A 24,516-nucleotide genomic window follows, 5' to 3' on the forward strand; every position below is an offset into this window, starting at 1 on the left:
TGGGCAGCCCTTCCTGGAGGAACGGAGATGACTCCCAGCAGAGTGGGGCTCCAGGTTCACAGCTAAGGGCCTAGTGGTGGCTATTGCCCTACAATGAATACAATGACGGGTCTGCGCTGGGAACCCCAAACATGGGTCATCCCCACCCCTGCCAAGCCCCAGAGACCCCACCTGCCTTCCTCTGGCGTTTGCACTTGGGCCCTGCCTGCTCCCCTCCCCCCTCCCTCCCTCTAGTGCTGAGTATTAAAATAGTCTATAAAAGCAAGTGACCAAAAATCTATAGCTCTAAGAATACCTGGTTATTTTCTGCTGTCTTTTGTTTTTCTGGTGTGGGTTTTTTAATGATAATTATTATTGTTATTGGTATATCTCCTAATCACAGTTAAACCTGAAGGAAGAAAGAAGGGAGAAAAAGAAAAACAAAGAGGAGAGGAGGAGGGAGGGGACGCAGCTCATAGGTTGGACGGCAGTTTGGAGCGCACCGGCTCAGACCTGGCCCCAGGTTCCCTCTGGGGAGCAGCAGTCAGAGGGGGCCCCCCAGAAGAGGTGGCTCTTGCCCCAAATAAAGAAAGAGGGGGTGGCAAAGAACCTGAGGATGTCTTCCGAGGCAGAGTGACGTGCTGGCCAGGGACGGCACCATAGGGCCTCCCGGGGAGACCGAGGCCCCCGCTGCCCCCGCTGCCGCCCCCACCTCTGGGAAAGAGCGGGAAGGCTGCCACCGACTCCCCAGAGGAGTGCGGGGAGGCTCTGCGGAGAGTCTGCGCCCCGTCCTGGGGGAGGGCCGGCTGAGAGGCTGAGATGAGCTTGAGGTCCTGGGTCAGGCGGCCGGGGGTGAGGGGTGGCGTGCCCCGGCGCTGGGGGACCTGGGGCGGCGGGGGGCTGGATGCAGGGGGCAGGAGCAGGGAGCCGTGGGAGCCGGAGGCCCGGGGCGGGGCACTTGGGAAAGTTCTTGGGGGGCCCGGGCTGTGGCCAGGAGGGCTGGGCCCCCCTCGGGGGGTGAAGGCGACAGGAGAAGCCCCCCCTGAGGCCCCTGCCACCAAGGACAGCCGCTCAGGCTGCCGCGGGGGTGTCTCTGGCGTACTTGGCGGGCCGACGGCCAGCCCGGGGGACAGCTCCCCGGGAGGCTGGCCCAGCTGCCCGGGGCTGGACGACGGGGACCTGGCCGAGGGCGGGGGCGGCAGGAAGGGCTCCGCGAGTCCCAGGCCTCCCCGGGCCCCCGGCAGCGGGGGCGGCGGCTGGCTGGCCTGCGGGGAGCGGGCGCCCGGCTGCAGCGGGGTGAGCAGGGGCGAGTCGGACGAGGACAGGGAGCCCCCCAGCGCCTTGTGGAAGTGGCCGAACCCGGCGGTGGCGGCGGCCGCGGCGGTGGAAGGCGTGGGCGCCGGGGAGGAGCCGCCGACCCCTGGCGGCGGGGAGGAGCTGGATGAGGGAAGGAGCGGGCTCAGACCGGCCGGCGCGGAGAATCCAGCCAGTTGTTGGATGTGAAAGGAGGAGGAAGACGGCGTGTCCACCTGGGACGGGCTGCTGGCGGGCGAGGCGGAGCCCAGCGCCGATGGGATCAGAGACTGCAGCCGCTTCAGGTGCCGGGGCGTCTGCCCGGCCCCGAGGCCGCCGAGCCCGGGCCCCGGGGGAGGCCGGAAGATGGCAGCCGGCAGGCGCGGGTGGTGGGTGAGGGCGATGGCCACGGAGGTGGTGGCGGCGGCGGCCTGCAGCGGCGCCTGGATCAGCGGGGTCCAGATGACCGGCGTGGGGGTCGGCGTGGCGGAGGCGGCTGCCTGGACGCGGTGCGCGCAGTGCGCCATCTCCCTGTCGTGCTGCACAATCTGCTGGATGATCTCGTTCTCCTGGTAGTTGAAGACGCCTGAGTTGAGGTCGTGCTGGACTTTGTGGAGGAGGATGGAGTTTTTCTTGCCTGGACCACCGAACAAGATCAGGCGCTTAGGCTGGGGTGGGAGCAGGCAGAAGCCCCTTCCCCGCCCCCGCCACCTCCCTCCCGGCAGGCCGCTCACCGATGCGGTCCAGGCGGTCCAGCGCCACCGTCTCGAAGGCCCGCCGCATCATGGGGTACTCCTCCAGCACCTCATTGAAGTTGTCCACGCTCAGCGAGTAGAGGCGGCAGTAGGTGTCAGCCCTCACGCTGGCTGTGCGCCGGCCCCGCGTCAGCAGGCAGATTTCTGCCAGGGTATCAGGAGTCGGGGGCTCCCAGCAGATTCCAGAGAACTCCACCCCCACCCCGTCCCACCTCGACCCGGGGCCCTGCTGTCTGGGACAGAAGCTTGACAGGCTCACAAGGCCCCATCCCCAGGCTGTGACACCTTCGGATGCCAGCCTGCAACCAAATGGCTACCAGACTAACTTTCCCATCTCTGGAACCACCCCTGTAGGAGGAAAGGGCAACCCACTCCAGTTTTCTTGCCTGGGAAATCCCATGGACAGAGGAGCCTGGCGGGCTACAGTCCGTGGGGTCGAAAAGAGTCGGCTAGGACTGAGCATGCGCCAGGCTCACAGACACCCACTCCCAGGCAGTGGCGGGAGGGTCTGTGATGTCATCCTCGGTGACTCCCCAACCCATCCCCCCCGTCCCCCCAGGACCCCTTAGCTGCCTCACCTCCAAAATAAGAGCCATCCGCCAGCTTGGTCTCCTTGTTGCCCTTGGTGAGCACGCTGACCACCCCGTGCTGAATGAAGTACATCTTCTTCCCAATGGTGCCTTCCCGAATGATGTAGTCCCCAGGCTGGAAGACCTCGAAGCGCAGCTTGGTCAGCATGGAGGTCACAAAGTTGGGATCCGCGTTGGCAAACAGCGGCATGGAGGCCACCAGCTTTCTGCAGTTAAAGTTGATGATCTCCTGCTCCCAAGATGGGGTGAATTGAGAAAGGGAGGCGCAGGTGAGGGGAACCGCCCAGCAGGAAGGCCTGGCTCCCCTCCCGGGCCACCAAGCTCACCTCCCGCAGTGGCTCGCTCAGCTCGCCCAGGATGCTCTCCTCGTCGAACATCTTGCCCTGGTAGCGGTGCTCGTAGTAGTCGTGGATGCGCTGCCGGGTGTCAGGCGGGAGCTTGTGGAAGGACATGTACTGCTCCACCTGCTTGTACTGAGCGCCAGGAGAGAGAGAGTGTCACCTCCCAGCTGGCCGGTCCGACCGCCCCGGCTGGCACCACGCTGTCTCGCCTGCTGGTGGCCAGAGCCAGCGCGGCTCCCGCGGGCCTTTTTGGTTGACCTTTGAGAGTGAGGGCCTCCGCCTGGGTGTGGCCCTGACTCCCAGCCACTTGGGGTGGAGGAGGGGCACTAGGGCATCCAGTCTTCACCACGTTCAACACAATGATTCCTCTAAAGGTCGGTCTCTTCTGTGTCACACTGGGGACCAGAGTGGGCTCGCTCACAGACTCTAGAAGGAGCTGTTTCCCAGCAGTTGTAACAAACTGGCAGAGGCAGCAGAATGGGCTGCATTAGAGGTTTGGAGGGACTGGAGACTGGAGGCAGGATGCCTGACGCATCAGATGGGGCATGTAGCCAACCACGGCCTCCGGTGAGGCTGTCTTTGGTTAAAGATCAACTCCAGCTGGCCCTACCAGCTGGAGGGAGGGGCTGGGTAGAGAAGGGATGTTAAGTAAAGGTTTGGGGACAAGAGATTTGTGAACTTAAGTGCCCAGGACCTAACCAACTAAGAAACGTTCCTGTTCCCCGCCCTCAGGGGTGATGGGTGGGCGCCGCTCCAGCCATCCCTGGATTGTTGGTGGAGAGTGGGGATCCTCAGGTGCATGGCTGGGACAGGAGGCACAATTAGGCAAGAAACAGATGTTCCCCACAGGGGGACGAAAGGGGTATTCCTGTGCCCCAGGAACCATCAGAAATAGGATGTACTAGCGTTCCAAAGATGTGGGGACACAGCTGCTACAGAGCGATGACAAGAGGGAGGTGACGTTCCCAAAGGTACTTCCAGGTGCCGTGACCCAGGCGGGGGCCAGCTGGGATGAAGGAGAGGGGTGAAGGAGCCAGCTGGGATGAAGGAGGAGATGGGCAGCCACTACCAGGCACCAAAGATGGCTCCTGGTTTCTGGCCTGGGCGTCTGCACTACTGTATCCACTAAGAAGACAGGCAAGAGGGGAGGTTGGAATAGAGAAGGCTAGAGACCCTTCTCATTTTGGACATGATGACGGTGAGGTCCAAAGAGACATCAAGTAGTGTGGGGCTTAAGGAGGTGGGGGCTGATTATACTATTTGGGTCCCACTGCAGTGAGATGGATACAGAGCCTGGGGTGGGGGTGGGGCTGAGGTGGGAAGACAGCAGCCCCTAAGAAAACGGGAGAGAGAGAAGCAGAGATTTGGGCCCACGCCACCAGGAGCCCAACGTGGGATGACTGAGAAGATGAGCCAGCCAGGGAGAGTGGGGAAAAGAGCAGAGAGCATGTGGTCGTGCAAGCAAGTACGAAGCCCAGCAGGGAGTCATAACTGTCAGAGGCCAAGCAAGACAAGGAACCCACAGGACCCGGTGGCTTTAGCAACAGAGGGCAGAGGTGACCTCAGACTCAGTAGGCTGAAAGAAGGGTAGATTCAGCAGCCACAAACGATGCAAGTTGGTTGGATGGGGCATTGGTTAGTTTTAGGAATTTGTCCATGAGAAAGAGGCAGAGAGCAGAAAAGATAGCAGCCGAAGCCGAATGATGGTGGATGGACAGACATTTCTAAGAAGGGAAAGAGGGAGCAGGTGTCAGTGCTGGTGGGAGGACGCTGAGAGGAGGAGGCCTGAGCGGCCTGCAGACACGGGGCAGGGGGCCAGGAAGGAAAGGGGCCCTCAGTCCAGAGACACAGGCCCCCAATTATAGCAGGAGGAAAGGGGGTTCAGATAAAAGACATTTAGAGGTGTTCTAAGGCTGGGAGCTGAGTGTCACCTTAGAGGAGTACCCCCTCTGTCGCCCACCCAGGGAGCCTCCAACAGAGGGGGCTAGACCCGTGGAAGCCCCGTGGCCGTCAGCCTGTGCTCTGTGTGGGAAGGAGCGACGGGCAGGTTCTCCTAAGAGAGCCCAGGGTGGACCCCGGCGTTCCGCCCTACCTTCTCCTGGTACTGGCGCCGGGAGGAGTCCAGGGACTGGATGAGGGCGGTGGCATGGCCGATGAACATGGCGTAGCAGGTGGCACCCACAATCATGCTGAGCATAGTGAGCCAGACGTCCGACATGCCCACCGGGGCCTGCCGGCCATACCCGATGCACAGCATGTGGCTCATGGCCTTGAAGAGGGCGTAGGAGTACTGCTTCCCCCAGGAGTTGTTCTGTAGACAGAGGCACGGGTGGGCAGCTGGGGAAAGGGGTAGGCCAAGGAGACGCAGGCCCTTCTCTCCAGCGCCTAGAAAAGCCACACCCCTCCCCCCAGCCTCACTCCCAGAGGCTGAGGCCCAGGCTCCCAACCTTGTTGTCAGCTGAAAACCTTGGTTGCGGGGCGAGGAGGCTCACACTGGCAGCCCGGGGTGACCAAGTGAATCCCTCACTTAAGCCATTCTCTGGCAAGGTAGGGAGGGCAGGGCTCAGACTGGAAGTCCCAGCAAAGCGATGGGCTGAGCCTAGCCCTGGCCTGACGTCTCAGCCCCTGGGGCAGCCTGGAGTCTCCCTAGCAGTCAGGACTCCGGGCTGGGCCACCCCGCTGTCCTGCACTTGCTGAAGCAGCTTCATCCCCCCCACCAAGCTACTGCCAAGTGAAGCCCATTTCCCCACTGACCTCAATTATAAAACCAGATATGCTTCCCCTGGGGGGACAAGCTCTGGCAGACTGAGCCAAAACCGCTGTCCTCATTTTGGGTGAGCAAAGTTACAGAGCTGCCCAGCTAAGGCGCCTCCTGTGTGAACCCAGCCTGCATCCAGCCAGGGCTGCAGCCGCTTGTTACCCTCTCCCACCCCAAAGGTGGATGGTCTGAAACCCACACAAGGCTGGGGGTGGGAGGATGGAGAAAGGGAGCGAGGTTCCTGGCTATTTTTGTCTGCAAAGCCAGTCGGTGTCTCAAGGAAGGCTCAGTGTGGGAACACTGGGCTCGGAAGGGCCACCTCCTAAATTTGGTGCATGTGTGGGCCTGTCACCCACACACAGAGCAAACTGCCCCAAATGAGGGGGCTACCGGGTGGTGACACCCCACCTCCCCAGTTCTCTCTGCCCACAAGGCGGGTGCATTAGCATTGATGTGGAAATCAACCCTTATGCATGACCCCCAAACTCTTGCTCAGAGCCCTAAGCACTTCCGAGGTCACCAAGATTGCTCCCAGCACCTGGAGGAAGGCACAGCAGCTGCCAAGTTCAAGGTCACTTGGACCATCCTGGACAGAGCTGAGCTAGTCTTGGGGTTCTCAGTTCAGACAAGGGTCGAGGCCTGCAGGGCTGATCTTCAGGGGTGGAGGGGCCCTGGGCTCCCAGCCTGGGGGACAGGGTTGGGGGTGGGCAGCCCCCAGTTGCCTCCAACCAGGGCTTCCGGCCTTACTGCTGAGCCTCTGGGGACCCGGAAATTCGATCCATATGGCCAATTCATTTACACTTAGCTCATCAAAAGGCTGTTTTGTAAAGGCCTGTTTGATGCTGAAAGATGCCTCAGGATCTCTTTCACCTCTTTCAAAGCCGGTTTTCCCACCCCTGGGGTCCCTAGAGACCAAACCAAACTAACTGGGATTGAGAGGAGGAAGCAAGGGTTCCCAGAGCCAGAGAAAGGCTCACAGGTCCCGGGGCTCCTCCCCCCTGCCTGGAGCTCACCCTGTCCCTGGGAGGCTGTGGGACCCAAGGCTCCTCTCACCCACCCACAGGGTTGGAGGAGGAGGGAGGAGATCAGGCTCCATCTAACCTGCCTTCCCTGCTCAGGACCCCACGCATGACCAGAGTGTGCGTCTGTGGGGCAGGGAATGGAGGGGGGTGAGAAAGGGCAAGGGGGCAGAAAGACAGCGATGGGCTGCTGCTGGAGCAGAAAGTGGCAGCCACGTGGGATCTGGGAGGCTTTTAAAGGGTGTTCTGCCCCTGGGAGCAGACGTGTAAGAGGGCAGGAGCCACCAGCCCGGCCTTCTCGCACCTGGTATAATCTGAGGGCAGTCTGGCCGTAGTCTCCCTGGGGCAGCCGGGGCCCTGGGGAAGCTGGGTGGAGGCTCGGTGGAAGCTGTAAGGTGGCAGAGGCAGCAGCAGAGAGGCGGGGGCACTGCCCTAACCAGCACCCGGTGGAAGGTCCTGCATGCTGGGACTCAAGGGCTCCACACCGGGGACCTGCTCTGGCCAGGGGCACCCTCGTCGGTCCACCTCCCCCACAGCCGGGCCGGGCGCTCACCACCATATTGTTGATGGACACCCAGCAGTCGTCGGGGAAGTCCTGCAGCATGGGCACCAGGAACTGCAGACAGCCGTCCCAGTGGCAGAGCAGGAGCATCATGCCAATGAGGTTGACGATACGCACCACGGCACTCGCCAGGTCGTAGGTCATGTGAAAGATCTGCGGGCAGAGGGAGACAGTGGCCCAGTGGGCGGGGAGGTCTGGCTTGCTCTCGACCTGGCAGATCCCGCAGTTGCTTGCAGCCCCCCGCTGCTCTGCACGCATGGGGTGGTGTGCCCAGCTTGGTGCATGCCCTGGCCGTGGCGAGGAGAGAAGGCATCAGGCCAGGCGCTGGGAGAAGCAGCCTGCAGGCAGTGGGGCCCCAGAGGGATGCCATCTGGGATCCGCGTGGATGCAGAGCACCTCCCATGGGGCGTCCAGCTGCCCAGGCCAGACACATGAAGGGAGGGCCTGCGGGGTCCATGAGGCCCAAAGTGGGCAGAGAAGCTGCTTTCTCAGCTCTCATGGGCTGTGAGGACAACACGCAGAAGAGCCAGCCCACAGAAGGCTTCTCAGGGGACCACCGTGTGTGGTCAGGCCAGGCAAATGTCCCTAAATCCGTCACTAGTCTCTGAGTAGACCCCAGGGAAAGCGGGCTCTGCCTAAGGCAGTCATGGAACTGAGGGGGAGCGGTATCGACACACAGGCTCCAAGTTCCCACAGTCCTTGATCCCAGACCCCACTCCTGCCCACTTCCTAGCTGTGTGACCTTGAGAAAGTCCCTGAACCTCTCTGATCCTTTTTGCCTCATCTGGAAAATGCAATATAACTTCTTACTTTGAGTGGGTTGTCAGAAAGATTAAATTATACATATAAAGTGCTTAGTACTAGGTATGGAAGTATTCAATAAATTGCAAACCATTATTAATTGATAAGTTGTTAATAATTAATCCTTCTGATGAGTTAATATGTATGAGAAGTAATGCTCTCCTGTACAGTTTAACAAAATACAGCAGCCTCAACCCCAGCCCACGTCAGCGTCAACCCCAGCCTACCTCAGCCCCCAGAGAGGCCACAGGCCATCCATGGGTGGATGGCCACCCGTCTATCTCTATTCCTGTGGCTCCAAAGTGAGGGGCTGAAGGGTGGCTGGGCAGGCCCGAGGGGCACATTCCAGCACCCCTGCCCCATCGCCTCCTCCTAGAGCTGTCTCTTGGTCCAGTTTCAGCAGGGGTCAACCTGGTTATAGAATGATGAGGGGACAGAGGTGGAAGGAAGTCTAGAGGGAAGCTTCTGGAAGTTCTGACCTTGCCTCTGGCCCACCCAGAGTTTTGCTCCCTCCATATTACTCCCAGGTAGACAGCCTTCCTGGAGAGGGGCTTTGGGCAAAAACTGTAGACTTGTCAAATGCCACAGAGAGCTAGTTCAAGTCCATTTCAGATGGGGGAATCTGAGACCTCCAGAAACAGACTTCTAGATATTTCAACCCCTGGCTAGTGGTCTTTTAGCAACAGCCCTGTGCCTGGTAGGATATTGTAGTGGTAGGATATTCTGTTGTAGTGGTAGGATATTCTGATACTTGAGACCTTAGTTTCACTTTCTTTTTCAAAAAGAATTATTATTATTTTCGGCTGTGGTGGGTCTTCGTTGCTGTGTGGGCCTTTTTCTCTAGTTGTGATGAGCAGGGGCTATTCTCCGGTTGTGGTACTCGGGCTTCTTGCTGCAGTGGCTTCTCTTGTTGCGGAGCACAGGCTCCAGGTGCGTGGGCTTCAGTAGCTGCGGTACACAGGCTCCATAGTTGTGGCTCCCAGGCTCCAGGGCACAGACTCATAGAGTTGTGATGCGTGGGTTTAGTTGCTCCGCAGTACATGGCCTCTTTCCAGACCAGGGATTGAACCTGTCTACTGCATTGGCAGGTGGATTCTTTACCACTGAGCTATCAGGGAAGCCTCTTAGTTTCCCCTTCTGAAATGTGGGCTTAGCCTGGGTCTTAGTCTGGAAAAACTGAAGATGAATACGTCTTGTCCATCACCCCCTGGATTGTGCCCACCTGTGGCCCCCTTAGTAGCCTGACTCTGGATGTACCAGCTGAAAAGACGAAACAGACCTTGGACAGTTTCATGAACGATGGCAGCTCTGGCTTGTCCCATCACCCCTTATATCCCTGGGACAGAGGGACAGTAACACCCAGTCCCTCATTCATCATCTCTTTCAAATTCACAACACCACTTTGCTGAAGATGTTGTTAACCCATTTACACCCAGGCTCAGAGAAGTAAAAGGACTTGCCCTCAGTCATGGTGGCAACAGAAGAGGCAGATTGGAACCCAGGGCAACCTGCAAATTCTAAGACTGGTCCAGGGCAGAAAGGGTGGTTTTCAGTAACTACGTTTTGTAAATAAAGTGAAAGTGTTAGTTGCTCAGTTGTGTATCACTCTTTGTGACCCCATGGACTGTAGCCCCCAGACTCCTCTGTCCATGGGATTTCCCCGGCAAGAATATTGGAGTGGGGTGCCATTCCATTCTCCAGCGGATCTTACTGAGTCGGGGGATTGAACTCAGGTCTCCTGCATTGCAACCAGATTCTTAATCATCTGAGCCACCAGGGAAGCCCTACAATTCAAACCCAACGTGACCAAGTGATGTGGCCAGATCCACACTGTAAGCTGGACCTCAGGTATCTCATCTTGGAAGCCTGGCACACAGTATAATACTGTAGACAGAACTGTGTGCCCAGCAGCCTAGCCCCACTGGGGCCCATAATGCAGCCCCAGGGCTGTCAGCATGCCATTGCCTGGCTGAGCTGAAACATCTCTGTGTAAGTAGAGGTGGGCATAGAGACAGGCAGGGCAGGCAGCTCCTGAGGACCAGCACCCCAGCTGCAGCTCCAAGGGGACATTCCACTTATGTCTCTTCAGTACCTGCTTAGGTAAACTCAGTAGCTCCATGACCCTGGACTCACTAACCTTTCACAGTCTTGGTTGACAGGGGTGACACCAGCTCCCCCACTCTGGGAGGATGGGGAGGGTGAGTGACATAGAGCCACCTAGTCTCAGAGATGGCTAGCATCTGTTCTCACCTCCCACCACCCCTCAACTTCCCCTCAACTACAATAAAGCTATACATCTGCCCCCACTTCTCAGGGTTGTTCAAGAAATTAAACTGGCTAAGAAAGTGCTCTGGGCCATACAGAAATACATAGGAGGTAGAGTGGGGAGAGGATCATTATTACTAAGTTCCTTCATTTCCAGCTCTTATGAACTGAACGTTTGTCTCTCCAAAATCCATACATTGAAGCCCTATACCTCAATGTGATGCTATTAGGAAGTGAAGCCTTTGGGAGATGATTCGGTCATAAGGGTGGGGTCCCCATGAATGGAATTAGTGCCTTTTTAAGAAGAGACATATGAGACAATATATGGCCACCCAAGGACACAGAAAGAGGATGGTTATCTACAAACCAGGAAGTGGACCCTTACCCCTTACCACAACTTGACTATGACAGCATTCTAATATCCTTCCAGCCTCCAGAACTATGAAAAATAAATATTTGTTGTCTAAGCCCATCAGCCTGTGGCATCTTGTTCTAATAGCCTGAACCATATACCGCACTGAAGAAAGCCTTGGACCAATTTTAAAATACATCCCAGACTCTACAGCTTATGATAATGGCTTCTTCCTATGTCTTGCTTTGGGTCTTAAAGACCAGATCAAGGTTGGCACGTTTTAATGCAATGTGTCTTTCCTTTTTCTATCATTCTGGTTTTTCTTTTCTTTGTAACTAATTTTCTTCCAAGATCAGGCCCCTGTATAATCTTGCCTTTATCATGATCTTGGCAATGAGTATGCAGAACAAGTGGCAGGGTCTCAGGAACTGAGAAGTGCTTAAGTGACAAAGGTGAAGGTGAGGAAGACAGTGATGGGGATGATAGGGGTCAGAGGTGCTATGAGTGTACACAGTGGCATTTGAAAAAGGCCCCACTCTGGGCTTCTCTGGTGGCTCAGACAGTAAAGAATCTGCCTGCAATGCAGGAGACCCAGGTTTGATCCCTGGGTTGCGAAGATCCCCTGGAGAAGGAATGACTACCCATTCCAGTATTCTTGCCTGGAGAATTCCATGGACAGAGGAACCTGGCGGGCTACAGTGCACGGGGTCACAAAGAGTCAGACACGGCTGAGCAGCTGAGCATGCACACGCTGAGCAGACACGAGGAACTTGCCTTTGCAGGAGGAAAAAGTTGCTTTTCCTTCACGTGGCACAGACTCACGTATCCTCATAAGAGAGAGTGGTGGTGGTTGTGGTGGCAGCATGCCTCATATTGGCTGAAGGGTGCAGGTGCTAGGAGGTCCAGTAGGGGTGGATAGTGAGAGTTTTGGTGGTGTGAGGGGCAATATGGATGGCTCTCACACACTAAGCTAGGGGTACTAGCATGCAAAGTCCGAGCTTTCTGCAGAGAGTTGGGGGGGGGGGCACTTCCATTCAGTCTAGGAGCAGACCCCAGATAGTGGACACTCACCCCTCCCCCAACACTCCACAGCACCCAGGCATGGTTCCTGAGAGCAAGGCTGAACGTTGCTGGGAGAGGTTGCTAAACACTCGTGTGTCCCCACTGTGAGCTGGGGTCACAGGCCACCTGCAAGTCAGCTGCACTGTGCAAATATTTGTCTTGCTCTTTATACCTCATTAAAACCCCCGTTTATGATGTTGGTTCTGAGTCCAGGGGTTGAGTGTCTTCATTTTGAGGGCCCCACAAGGCTTGCTAGGCAGGTGGCCTGGGCAGTTCCCTCTCTAAGCTTAGCATGGCACTAGAGGGATGCTCCTACTCCTACTCCCTTCTGCATTTTCTGGACCACAGGGTAGCATGTGGTCCATACAGGCAGGGCAGCATGTCTCCCACCACCTCCCACAGTGGGCAAGTGCCTTCTCTGCTCTGAGCCTCAGTTTCCTCATGCCAGCTCCCAGGGCTGTCTCAGGGATCAGCTGGCACACAGGAGGTACTCAGCACATGGTAGTTCCTTTCCTTCCATCTTTTTCCTCAAAACAAAGAGCTGATTTCCTCAGTCCTGGGGAGAGACCAGAAACTGGAGTTTCTGCCAAGGCCTCTTCTTGGTTGAGTTCCCTCCAGAGACTCATTTCCTCCTAGGGAAGAGGAAAAACCTTCTCCCTGTGTCTCTGGAACAAGTGACCACATTAAGGACAGTAGTCCAGGGCCGGAGAGAGTGGTTGGTGTGTGTGTTTCCTGGGTACCAACTGGAGGTGGCTGAGTTGAGCATCACGCCAGGTCCCTTCCTGGGGCCCATAGAGAGGACCCACTCCCACCCCCCAGGACCATGCTTCTGGGTCATCCTGAACTCCCGATTCTGAGAGAGGTAGAAAAATTGAGGCCCAAAAGGAGAAGAAACTCATCAGGGTTTGCACAGCCGCGCTGGCCTGACCTTCTGCCCCCAGCCCCTCCCACCACTCCAAGATGCTGCCGAGGGAAAGAAGAGGCTTCTGGGATGGGTCACTGGGGTGCTGGGCCCTGCAGGGGAACATCTGAAGGGGGGTAACCATGGTTTCTAACAATAGCCTCCGTGCCTATAACAAGCTCGCACCTCAGAGGGAGGGAAGAGGCTTGGCTGGGAGAGGTTTGGGAGGAGGATGCTGACCTAGATCACCCAGGATGGAGGCAGAGGCTGGCATCCTCTGAGACAATCGCCTACGCTTGCCAAGACCCTCCACCTGCCCTGACTCCTAAGAGCGGCTACACTAACATTCTGGAACTCTGGACTGGGAGGTTGGCCTGGGCTGGGCTGGGCTGGGGGAGGGATCTGAAGGCTGAGGATTGGGAATCCAGCCTCTCAGCAGCTTTTCCCTCCCCACAGGAGGCCAACTCCCCAGCCCCCATCCAGGGCCAAGACCATATCCTCAGGATGACCAGCTAACATGATCCTTGCCGAGGGAGGTTGGAGGGGGACAGAGGCCCAGCCTCTGAGAGCATCAGAGCACATGCAACAGCTGGGGAAAATGAAGTCCAAAGAAGGGAAGACATTCATGTGAGTTACAGTCCAAGGAGGAGACGGAGCAGAGTCTTCTCTGTGAAATACCTCCTTCCTCAGTTCAGCCTGAGACTGGAGGCCTCAGAGGGCATCCCTGCTGCTTCCTCCCAGCCAAAGGACTTGGGTAGGCTACTGAGAATCTGGAATCAGGGCTCCTGGGGCCAGCTGGGAAACCCCAATCCAATCCCAGGGGTTCAGTGGGAGCCCTTGGCTAGACAGTGTGCCCGGCAGCCACCAACTCAAAGTAATTTCCTTCCCAGCTGGTCGGCAAGATAAGGGTGTGTGTGTGGATGGAGGGGGGCGGGGCAGGGAGTCTTCCATCTGGCCTCCCAGGATCTCCCTTCCTGCCCATGAGAGGAGGTAATATTGTCCAGTTCCAGCCCTGACCTGGGGCTTTTGTCCAGGGTCAGAGCCTGTCTGGCCAGATTTGGGTAGCTCAGAGGGGAAACAGGCCAGAGGGGTGGTAGAGACAGTGAAAGGGGTGCTTAGGGCCCATCCACGGGCCCACCCTGCCCATCCACTGGCGACTCAGCCAACTCTCCCCAGAATACATGGTCCCCTGGGCCATGGTGAGAAGCAAGATTCACCCCCAGGGGTCTGGGGCCTGGAGACATGAACCGATGTCAGAGAAGGGAAAGAGCGACGCCTCTGCTTTATTTCCCCCCGTATTCCACAACGTGTGGAATCTTAGTTCCCTGACCAGGGATGGAACCACACCCCCTGCATCTCTGCCCTGGGAGTGTAGCATTTTAACTACTGGACTGCCAGGGAAGTCCTGACTCCTTTGCTTTTAAACCGCAGACCAGCGGTAAGTTTAAGACACACAGAACTTCTGGGGTTTCTTGGGGACTCAGGGGCCCCACATGGTTCTGAATTTCCACCTGGGACAGAAACCAAGAGACAAGTCCATCAGGACATTCCAGGAGGTTCACCTCCATCTTCCCTCTGCAGCCACTCAGAGCTGCTCTGGCCACCACTACCCTGACGCCCCACAGGCACTGTCCCCTCTTAGCCCTGAGTTCAGACCCACGTGCCAACCCCTCTCTGCACCATGTCCCCCAAGTTCCTCAAACCCAAACTGTCCCAAAGAACTCACCCCACCTCCTTCCCCCCTCCACTGCCTGCCTCCCCAGTCTGAGCTGGGAGTCTCTCCCAACAGAGGGAGCGGTAACAGACCCAGTCAGCCTCCTTTCAGGCTACCTGAGAACTTGGGAAGGGCAGAAAACCGGAGTCGGGAGACCTGGGTCAAAATCCTGCCACTGGGGCAGCTGACCCCTTCACCCTCAGTTTTTTCTGACAAATATGGATAATAAATCCCGCCCTGCTGACCTTGTCACCCAGGCATGAGGAACCAATGAAACCACGGACAGAAAGTATTCAAGAAGAGTAAACACCCTGTAGAAGCCGGGGGGTTACAAGAAAATTGAGTGGGGAGGAGCGTCTATTAAACAGTTCTCTGAATCTGGCTTCACACCAAGGGTTTTGCAAACATTATCTCTTTTAATCCTTGCAACAATCCACTAAAGAAGGTATGACTTATTCCCACCTTGCAGATAAGAGACTGAGGCTCAGGGGTAAGGTTGCCTCTCTGTCAGTCAGCCAGGATTTTAATTCAGGTCTCACATGTGTCATCCTAACCCCAAAGCCCACACGCGTTTCACCATGCTCTGCAGACGTGGACCACACTGCTGGGAGCCAAAAGCACTAACTGGACCTGATCCAGCTCTGCTAGAGGTCTGCTGTGTGACCTTGGACAAGCCATCGCTCCTTCTATCAGCAGAAATCATGCAAACTTTTCAGCCCAAAGAGAATTCCTGTCATGAAGGGATTCTGCCAGGCTGGTGTAGGCACTTCTGCAGCACAGGTGTTCACGACACCTCTGACCTCAATCTGCCAGTGCCCTGACATCAGCCATGGGCGCTGCTGCCCAGGGCCCAGGCTGCTGCAGGCAGCGGGCAGGGGGTGGGGCTTGTGTCCTGCGCATGGCACTTCCGTCCAATCACGCAGAGGTTCCAAAGACCGGGAGGCTAGCCCTGAGCCATGGCAAGACATGGTCCTCTGCAGCAGCTTCCCCAGGCGGGGGCCCACGCTGGACCCTGAGCCTGGTACCTCCAGCCTGGCCTGCCTGCTGCTGCCAGCCTATAGTCCTCTCTTGCTCCCGTAGATGGCTGCATTCAGCCCACAGATGAGTTAGGTTTGTTCGGAACGGTTTTGGCCACTTAGTTCTTTTACCATTTTTATTTAGTTTCTATAGCCAGTACTCTGCCCAGGGCCCCCAGCATCCCCTTACAGTTTGTGCTCACACGTTTCCAGGAAAGCGCCAGGCTTGCATTCCCTACAGCCAGCACTCAGAGTTCTTTATCAGAGGTCTGGCTACAGGAAACCACTTTGCCTGCTAGCGCTGAGGGCTGTCAGTGCCCTGAACCAGTGACTGACCGGCGAAGGGATAGAAAATGTCCCACTCCTTTGCCCTGACTGGGACAGCTCCCAGGGGTGCTGCTGCTGCTGTTGGTGTTCAGTGACTAATTCAAGTCTGATTCTGTGACCCCATGGGGCTGCAGCATGCCAGGCTTCCCTGTCCTTCACCATCTCCCCAGGTTTGCTCAAATTCATGTCCATTGAGTCGATGATGCCATCCGACCCTCTCATCCTCTGCCACTGCTTCTGTTGCCTTCAAGTTGAGGTCTGGAGGTGTGCTGTGTCCTGTAGCAGAGCGTCCCCTGAGACTTAGCCTGGTGTCACCCCTGTTTGGCTTTCTTCTTTCTATTCCTTTCCTTCCTTCCCCTGTCCCTCTTCTCCAATCTCTTACCAGATTTTCCTAGAAACACTTTCTCCCCCTCTCCCCCACACACACACAAAGTCACCTTATACAAATCCTCACCTGAGGGTCTGCACCAGAAGAGCCCAATCTAAGATAGTTGTCAACAAAATTTGCACAAAAATCCCCATTTCTGCTTCTTATGATAGATCTGTAGATCTAGAAACCCAGGGCCCATCCAATTTGGCTGCAGTGGCCAGAGATGAGCAGAAGTGCCTGATATAGATGGAAGATATGTTCTCCAGTTTTCTGCAGTCCACCACACTCCTTATTGTCCTTCAAATGGCCATTTTCATACATCCTGCCAGGCTTATGAGTTTTCAGACCCCACAATAAAGTGCAGTGATTGATTAACAAGGCAAGCTATGGAGTCCAGGTTTACCAATTAATAATTCTGTGACATTATATAAATCCCTTCTATAAATCCCTTCATCTTTCTCTATTTCCTCATGTGAAAAATGAGTACTTTCATGTACCTTTTTGGTACCTTCCATGCTTGTTAGAAACTTAAATGGGATACTGCCCGTAAAGTGACTTGTGTAGTATCTAGCACGTGATAAGAAGTCAGGAAATTACTAATATTTGTCCTCTTGGAAGAGGTGTGCCTACCACAATCCGACAGCCCACATCCAACTATTTGTTGGCCCCTCACTCCCCTGAGGTACCTCTTTCCTGAAGAGGTTTGGGTCTGAGCACTCACCTCTTCCCACTGATGAATATATCGAATGAGGCGGGAGAGACGCAAGAGGCGCAGAAGGCTGAGGATCTTGGTGAAACGGACAATGCGCAGGGCCCGGGCAGTCTTGTAGACCTCCGAGTCGATACGTGTCTCCACAATGAGGAAGATGTAGTCCACGGGGATGGAGGAGATGAAATCCACCACGAACCAGCTCTTGAGGTACTTCATCTTAATCCTCTGCGGGTCGAGGATGATCTCTGTGTTGTCCTCCACCACGATCCCTGTGCGGAAGTTGAGGACCAAGTCGATGAGGAAGAACGTGTCCGACACCACATTGAAGACAATCCATGGTGTGGTGTTCTCATCCTTGAAGAAGGTGATGCCCACGGGAATGATGATCAGGTTTCCTACCATCAGCAGCAGCATGGTCAGGTCCCAGTAAAATCTGCCCAGAGATACACCGGTCAGTCATAGAAGGAGAGGGGGGATGAATGACAGAACCCAAAAGAAAGCTCAGAGAGAGCAAAGGTAGGAGAGAGAAGTCAAGATTCCAAAATCCTGCAGGAGAGGCGCATGAGTACCAGGACAAGATGTAGTGACGGGCATAGAGAGAGGGATGTCATCCTTAGGGATGCTTTCTGCCTGCCTCTCCATGAGCTCCCCGATGACAAGCCTCCTACTCCAATCCCTACACCCCAGTGAGAGGCTGAGAAGCAAACTAAATAATGACATCCAGAGAGGTGAGAGGCTGTTTTAGCAGCAGAAGTGGTTCACCCCGCACCACCCCCAGGCTCAGGCCAGGCTGCTCCATCCTCCCTGATGGTCAACTGTGGCTTGAGACAGGCTGGCAGTCAGACATGCCACAGACCGTGACCAGAGAACAGGAGAGGACCAGACACACAGCGGGAGCCTGGGAGACTGTGGGCGTGGGATCCAGTCCCAGCTCTGTCATTAACACTGTGACATCAGGCCGGTGCCCTCCCCACCCTGGGCCTGAGTCTCCCCACTGTGCAACGAGGGATGGGGTCTGCACACTCAGTCCTATAATTCTGATCTGGCCTTCTCCCACACTGGCTCTCGGGGTTGGCGGGGGGCTGGGGGGGGGGGCAGGTCTCCCTTTAGTCTATTCCCTACAGTCAGAAAAATCTCTGATCATCTCTCTCCCCTAGAGGTTTGCTTCTAACACAGTGGTCGGGAAGGTCAGTGATATCTTCAAATGCAGGAAGCATTTTTATTTTTTTTAATATATTTCAACAATTTCATTTTTTCCAACAAATAATTTATACTTAGCAAAGTAGATATTTTTCATGTTCAAGTACACATGTAAATAAACACGGATGGCACAATCAATATATTAATCACAATAAAATATTACAAATAATTCCTCATTTTTTTCTTAAAAAGTTTCCTTTAAACATTATTTGGTAGAAGGTACATCCACTGTTTCAGTTAACTGGAAGTTTTTGTGATAAAAAACTTTTTTAAACTTTTATGAGAGTATAGTTGATTGACAATGTTGTGTTAGTTTCAGGTGTAGAGCACAGTGATAGGCAGTGTTAATGGGGGATTTCGGGTACCACTCCATGCAATGGAATGAGACCAGTGGGGGCTTCCAGCATCACTTCTCCCAAGGGCTCAAAGCAACTGCTAATACTTCCTGGGGGAGGTGGGGAGGGACCCTCGGGGTGAAGCCTCTGAAAGGTTAAGCAATATAAGGAGGTAAAAACTAACTCACAGGTCTCCTACCTGGCCCAGAAAGGGCCCTTATGGAGCATGAAGACAGCACAGGTAGGCATAGACCCTATGTCTAGAGGCATGACCAGGAGCCCTGGCCAAGAACCAGCCACTCCAGGGCTGGCCCTAAAACAAAAAACTTGCACCGCAGAGCTTTTCTCTCTGCTAGTAATTTAGACAGTTACACAATGACAGATAAAGGTATTATGTTGGGCAGACATAGCATATCTTCTCCCAAGAGAAATAACAGTTCGGCCCTCTTTAATTCGCTACTGCAGGGAAGCCAGGAGGAAGAAAGTGGGAGGCAGAAAGACAAACTGTGCTCAAGTCTTTGGAGAGTCCCACCTTAAAACCAAAGTGCCCCTGCCTAATGAGGTTCGAGTTTGAAAAAAAATTACTTCACAGCAAATTGTTTTCTTTGTCAGACTCAAAAATGGTGCTATGAGTCAAGAAGAGAGCCGGACCTGCTTCGGGGAAGGAGGGCGAGGATGGCCGTCCCACCTCACAGAGCCCCGGGGAGTGTGGCTTCCCGAAAGACAGCTTCTGGCCGCTCCTTTGAAAGCCACGTTCTTCAGGGGCTCAAGATGAGACTCCAAGTCACAGCCTCACTGGGCTAAGGCCTTTCTTTCTAAGTCTGGTGCCAAGAGGTCAACTTTATCTCCTTCCCTGCCCCATAGCCCACCACCCTTTCATCAGCCCCACTCGCCTTATGCCACCTGGGAAAACCCACCCCAGCCTTCACACTCACTACACAGAACACAGTGCATCCTGATAATGACTCGTGGGCCCTGCGAGAGTGGTTTCAGCTTCTATGCTGCTCTCAAGCTGTGTACATGCTTCACTCAGCCTCGTGAACTCATTCAAAAGCAGCTGCTGACAACTCATTAGTGCCATACACAGGTATCCCCTTTCACACAGCCAGTGTGCAAACACCCCTATATACACCTGGTCATTTTTCCTTTTACTTAATCTCCTGGGAAAAACAAAACAAAAAATTGTGACATAGAGGCCATGGAGGGCCCTGTGGCCCTCTGTACATAAAGCTAATAATACACCCAGACTGGAAGAGTTTCTAAAATTAACAGAGCGGGTGCAAGGCGGCTGGGAATGCTGACTCGGGTAGGCCTGCCACTCCAGTGGTTTCTACACTCTCCAAGCTCTAGTTCTCTCAATTACAGCCCAAATTTGAGGCAGTAATTAACAGGAGAATGTTTGCATTTAGTGATCTTCATAAAACCAAATTACACGAGGCAAAAACACCCATTTCCTTGCATTCTGACTAATTGTTTCAATCATGAGTTTCCAGATGCTAAGGGATATTTCTGGTGCCTGATCTGGGCTGGGGTCGGAATACTAGAGTACTTTTTCCCACACACCACTGTTCTGGAGCATCAAAGAGAAACTCAAAGGGCAGCATAATGTGGTGAGAAGAAATAAGTACAGGCTCTTAGGCCAACCAATTTGAACTTGATTCCTGGTTCCATCATTTACTAGTATGTCATTTAATCTCTCTAAGCCTCAGTTTCCTCATCTGCTACATGAGGATAATATTAACAAACTAGTGGAACTTTTTTACGAGTGAAATGTATTGATATTTGTAAACTGCTCTGACCTATGCCTAGCCCATATTCCTAAATGAGTAAATAAGTAATTCAAGTCAATAGGAAAGAGGTGAGGGAGGTAGGTGAAATCTTCCAGGGAGGAGTCAAAGCAAAGCATCTACTGGTGTGGTGGAAGGGAATTTAAAATGGTTCAAGTAGCCAGTGGTGGAAGTCAGGGCCCAAAATATTCCCTGGACAATTGGATGGCAGAATCTATTTATCTCAGCAGAGAGATGCCCTGATCTCAGGGAGCATATGGTCCAATCAGAGGACAAGGTTTAAACAGAAGACAAGTTGGGCAATGATGTAAGAAACCATCTGAGGCAGCCCAGGCATCTGAAAAGGTGGGCTCCTGGGGGCCCAGACAGATGAGGTCATAAAGTGCTCCTGGAAGAGGTAATCGGAGTTGGGATTTGGGAGCTGACCTTGGCCGTGTACACTATGTTCCTTACTCTTTGCCAGACGCTTGCACAGATTTCTGAAGGCTGGGCCGGGAGAGAGAAAAAAAAAAAAAAAAAAAAAAAAGGTGTTCAGCACCACGGACAGCTCCGGTGTCCCTGCCAGCCCAACCGCACTGGTCCAGCTAGCGGAAGTTGGCAACAGCCTCCACACCTCTCTGGCTCCTCTTCTCCTCCAGTCCTAGTGGTCAGAAGCATCTCAAGTGATTCCTTAATGTCCCTGTGCATTTTCATTGGGGAGTCCTTGGTGACTGAAAACACTCTATTCAAAAAGACCCCAAAACTTGTATATCAAGCACTTGCTAATATTTGGTGCTTTCAATGCATTATTTCATTTATTCCTCACACCAGGACTAATGTGACTGCTATTATCTGTATTTTATAGATGATGACAGTGAGACTCAGACAACAGCATCTGCCCAAGTCTACACAGCTAGGAAGGAGCAGACCCCAAATTCAGAGAGGTCAGTGGAACTCCTGAGCCTAACCTCTTGGGATTTTAGGCACCTCAGTAGAATGTGGGGAGGTGGACAAACCTTTCTGGCATCTTTGCATCACACTGGGGAGGTAAGCCTGCCACAGCAGGTGCAGCCCCCACCCCAGAGACAAGAAGGTTGCAAAGAGGTTTCAAGGGGACTTATCCTCCTGATGCCAGGCCTCCGGAGGTACTTTCTGGATGAGCAAACCAACACAACTTTCGAGTACTAAAAGCACCCCAGTCACCAGCAGCCAGTAGGGCATAGTTGTACCCAACCTGTAAAAAGGAAAACTGAGGTCCACAAAAGAAGGAATAGTAACATTCCAAAGCCTCAAGCTGTATGCCCATTGCTCCCCTGCCCGCTCCCACTGGCCGTAGAATCATTCATGAATAAATCCCACGATCCAGACTCTATACATCCATGGTGGTGGGTGGCAGGCCCTGGCAGGGAGGCAATGGATAGCCAGACTCAGGCATGCTGGAGTTGGCACAAACCTGAATTAGAAGACTTGGTCTCCTCAAAGCCAGAAGACCTCCCCCATCCCAGTGTTCTCTAAGTTAAGAGGAAGTCCAACAGCAAGAGAGGGAATGGCCTGTGGGTCAGCTTTGGTGGAGTGGTGGTGGTGGGGCACGTGCAGAAGGAAGGTGGTGCCAGAAAGCCCAACAGCCCCCTACACTGATACCTGGAACAGTTCACGGCCTGAGAAGAAGGTTATGGCCTCAGAGGAGCTGAGGGAAGAGAAGATAGGAGGCTCCTGACCCTGAACTCAGAAACTCAGGGGCCAGACCAAGGGCCCTCTTCTTCCCTGGAGGCTGAAGAGGATGTGAAGGGTGATAAAACAGAGGCAGAAGTGGAGGTCCCAAAGCAGGGATGACCTCCTTTAGTTTCCTCTTGTCCACACCTGCCCACGCTTGCCTCTGAGCACATATGCTTTCTTACACACACACACACACACACAAACATTTTTGTACACACGCTCTCATCTTTGTACCACTGTTCATAGGGAACAATGGGATGGGGAGGGTCATCTGGCAATTTTGCCTTTGTACACATACCCATTTTCACACATACATATTCTTGCACATCCATTTGCAATGGTAGCCACTGGGAATCCTGTCAGCTGCAAAGAAGAGAATGTTTGGTTTTTGCCCGCTAAGATCTTTTCCATCTTCAACATTCATCTGAAGTGCTACCACTTCTGAGCCTCCTCAACCTCTCACTGATGGAGCCCAGCCCAAGGTCTGACCCTGGATCTCCTAGAATGCTGTGGGTTTCTTGAGTGCAGGGGCCTTGTCCCAGATATGCCTGTGCCCCTGCAGGGCTGGTGGCAGCGGGGGAAGGTGTTCCCATGCTTTCTCTCAGATAAGCAGCACTCCCACAGCTCCATCTTGTACCGCTCCCCCCGCCCCCCACGCAAGAGGCTCCCGCTCAGACACCACTCCGAGCACCAGACTGCATCCCCACCTGCCACCTGGAGGGCCTGCTGGCTCCTCCACCCAACAAATCCAAGGCTGAGCTCAGCATCTTCCTCCTCAAAGCTGAAGGGCACAGTCAGCATTTCAATCACCTGGGCTGGAAACCTCACAGCCACCCTCAGCTGCTTTCTCTTTCCTCCTATCTGCCCCTGCAGGTCCCCCTAGCAGTGACCAAGTCTTGTCTGGCCCCTTCAATGACAGCTTCTGAATCTGTCCCCAGAGCTCTGTCCTAGATCAGTTCCTCACTACTCCTCACCCAGACTTTGTCCCTGCCACCCACCTGGTCCCCCGCCTGCTCCTTCTTTCCCTCCACGTCACTTGCTGTCTGGGTTATCTGGCCAAACAACATTATGATTATGTCACTCCATGCTTGAACCCTTTGGAGACCCCAATGGCTGTAGAAGAAGGTTCAAGCTCCTAGATCCAGCACCTCTGACTTCTCTTCCCTCTTCTCCCTTCCACTTCGTTCACAGGAGCCAACTGGACACCCAACTTTTGGCCTCACCTCCATCCACTTCTTGGTTCCTCCTTCTGAGAACTGCCTCTACCTCTTGAACCCCCATCCTTTGAAGTCTCTTCTCTCATCCAAAACCCAGTCCAACTGCCTCCTCCTCCATGAACTTCACCTGAGGTGCAGTGTGTCTATGATAGCAGTCATCACATTCTGCCCCTTTCATCAGGTGCCACCTAACTCTCCTTCTAGCCCCTAAACAAAGAAGCGAGGCATCTTCATGTCTGAGAACTTAGATGGGAGCTAAGAGCTTTCCCCTCCATTCCAGGCCCAGCACAGATAATTGCACAAGCTGACCATGAAGCTGATGAGAATGAAGAACAGCTATCAACAACTTACTATTTGCCAGGTACTCATCTGAGTCCCTTATATAGACTATCTCATCTAATCCTATGAAGTAGATACTATGAATATGCCCATTTTACAGTTGAGGTAACTGAGGCACAAGAAGTTGGGAAATTTGCTGTATATGGTAGATCAGGATTTCACACCCAAATAGCTTGACTCCAGAGTCCCACTTCTTATCACTCTAAAAAAACATAAACCCAGTTGATAGTATTTTCTCTTTCCTAAACTCTGTGCCTCCTCCTATTCCCTCTTTCCCTCCCAAACCTGTCCCCTGTGCTCTCTTCCATGGTACCTTCATTTTCAACTTCCTCACCCTCTAACCCACCTGCTTTTTCCCTTAACTTAACTTTAGTTGTGTCCTAAGGACATCACTCTCCCAAACCCCACAGACCTCAGGGTTAGGGTGGAGTGAGCAGCTTTGTCCATGCTAATGCCTCTTCCTGCCTGTGGTAGGAATGTCTATAAGATCCTTTGAGCATCCTGTCATTTGCTGGCCTTCTTTACAGCATCCACTTGCCACTGTTGGGGACTCTGATGAGGCTGGCACCTGGTTCACAATCTTCTGTTCCATTGCAAATCCTGCCTTCATCCTGGGTGACTCCTACTCCCTCTCATCAACCCAGCAATAACACCCAGCCTCCCACTTGCTTGAAGTCCTGCCTCTAAAGTCTTCACTCCAGTCCCTTCCAATAGCACATCCTGGACTGGGTCACTGTCTGCAGTTGGTCCATCTTTAATCTCAGATAAGCAGTGCTCTCTCCCACCCTAACCTCCTTTTCAGCCAGTTCTCTTATCCAATCATGCTAAGTCTGTTCTTTGGTGTCCCAGGAGCCTACAGTCACTGGCTCTCTAATTATCCTATGAGAAACCTCCTGCCTCCTCCCATTCCCCCCACACATAGTGGTTGTACTCATCAACCTCTCTTGCCCCGTCCTCTGGCCCCGGCTTCACTAAATCATAATTGTAACTCAGAGCCATCGTCAGCTCTTTTCCTGTTTCCATGGAGGGGGGTGGGTTGTGCAGAAAACCTCACAACCTCAGACCAGTCCTACTAAATACCAAGTGCCTTAGCTCCTTGTGTCTATTTCCTCAACAGTGTTTCCGT

General features: G+C 54.1%; 1 protein-coding gene across 1 annotated transcript in view; it reads right to left on the minus strand.

Annotated features, from left to right (window-relative positions):
- Positions 1-452: 452 nt before the first annotated feature.
- Positions 453-24,516, minus strand: part of HCN4 (hyperpolarization activated cyclic nucleotide gated potassium channel 4) — a 41,713-nt gene continuing 17,649 nt past the window's right edge. Inside the window, exons 2-8 of the mRNA XM_065941544.1 lie at positions 16,827-17,250; positions 7,289-7,450; positions 5,051-5,269; positions 2,944-3,090; positions 2,606-2,846; positions 2,007-2,171; positions 453-1,909 (exon numbers count right to left, since the gene is read on the minus strand). Of these exons, the coding sequence (XP_065797616.1) occupies positions 453-1,909; positions 2,007-2,171; positions 2,606-2,846; positions 2,944-3,090; positions 5,051-5,269; positions 7,289-7,450; positions 16,827-17,250 (2,815 nt within the window). The remainder of the gene's footprint in view (positions 1,910-2,006; positions 2,172-2,605; positions 2,847-2,943; positions 3,091-5,050; positions 5,270-7,288; positions 7,451-16,826; positions 17,251-24,516) is intronic.

Source organism: Muntiacus reevesi, chromosome 7 (genome assembly GCF_963930625.1).
Source record: "Muntiacus reevesi chromosome 7, mMunRee1.1, whole genome shotgun sequence".
Taxonomy (NCBI): Eukaryota; Metazoa; Chordata; class Mammalia; order Artiodactyla; family Cervidae; genus Muntiacus; species Muntiacus reevesi.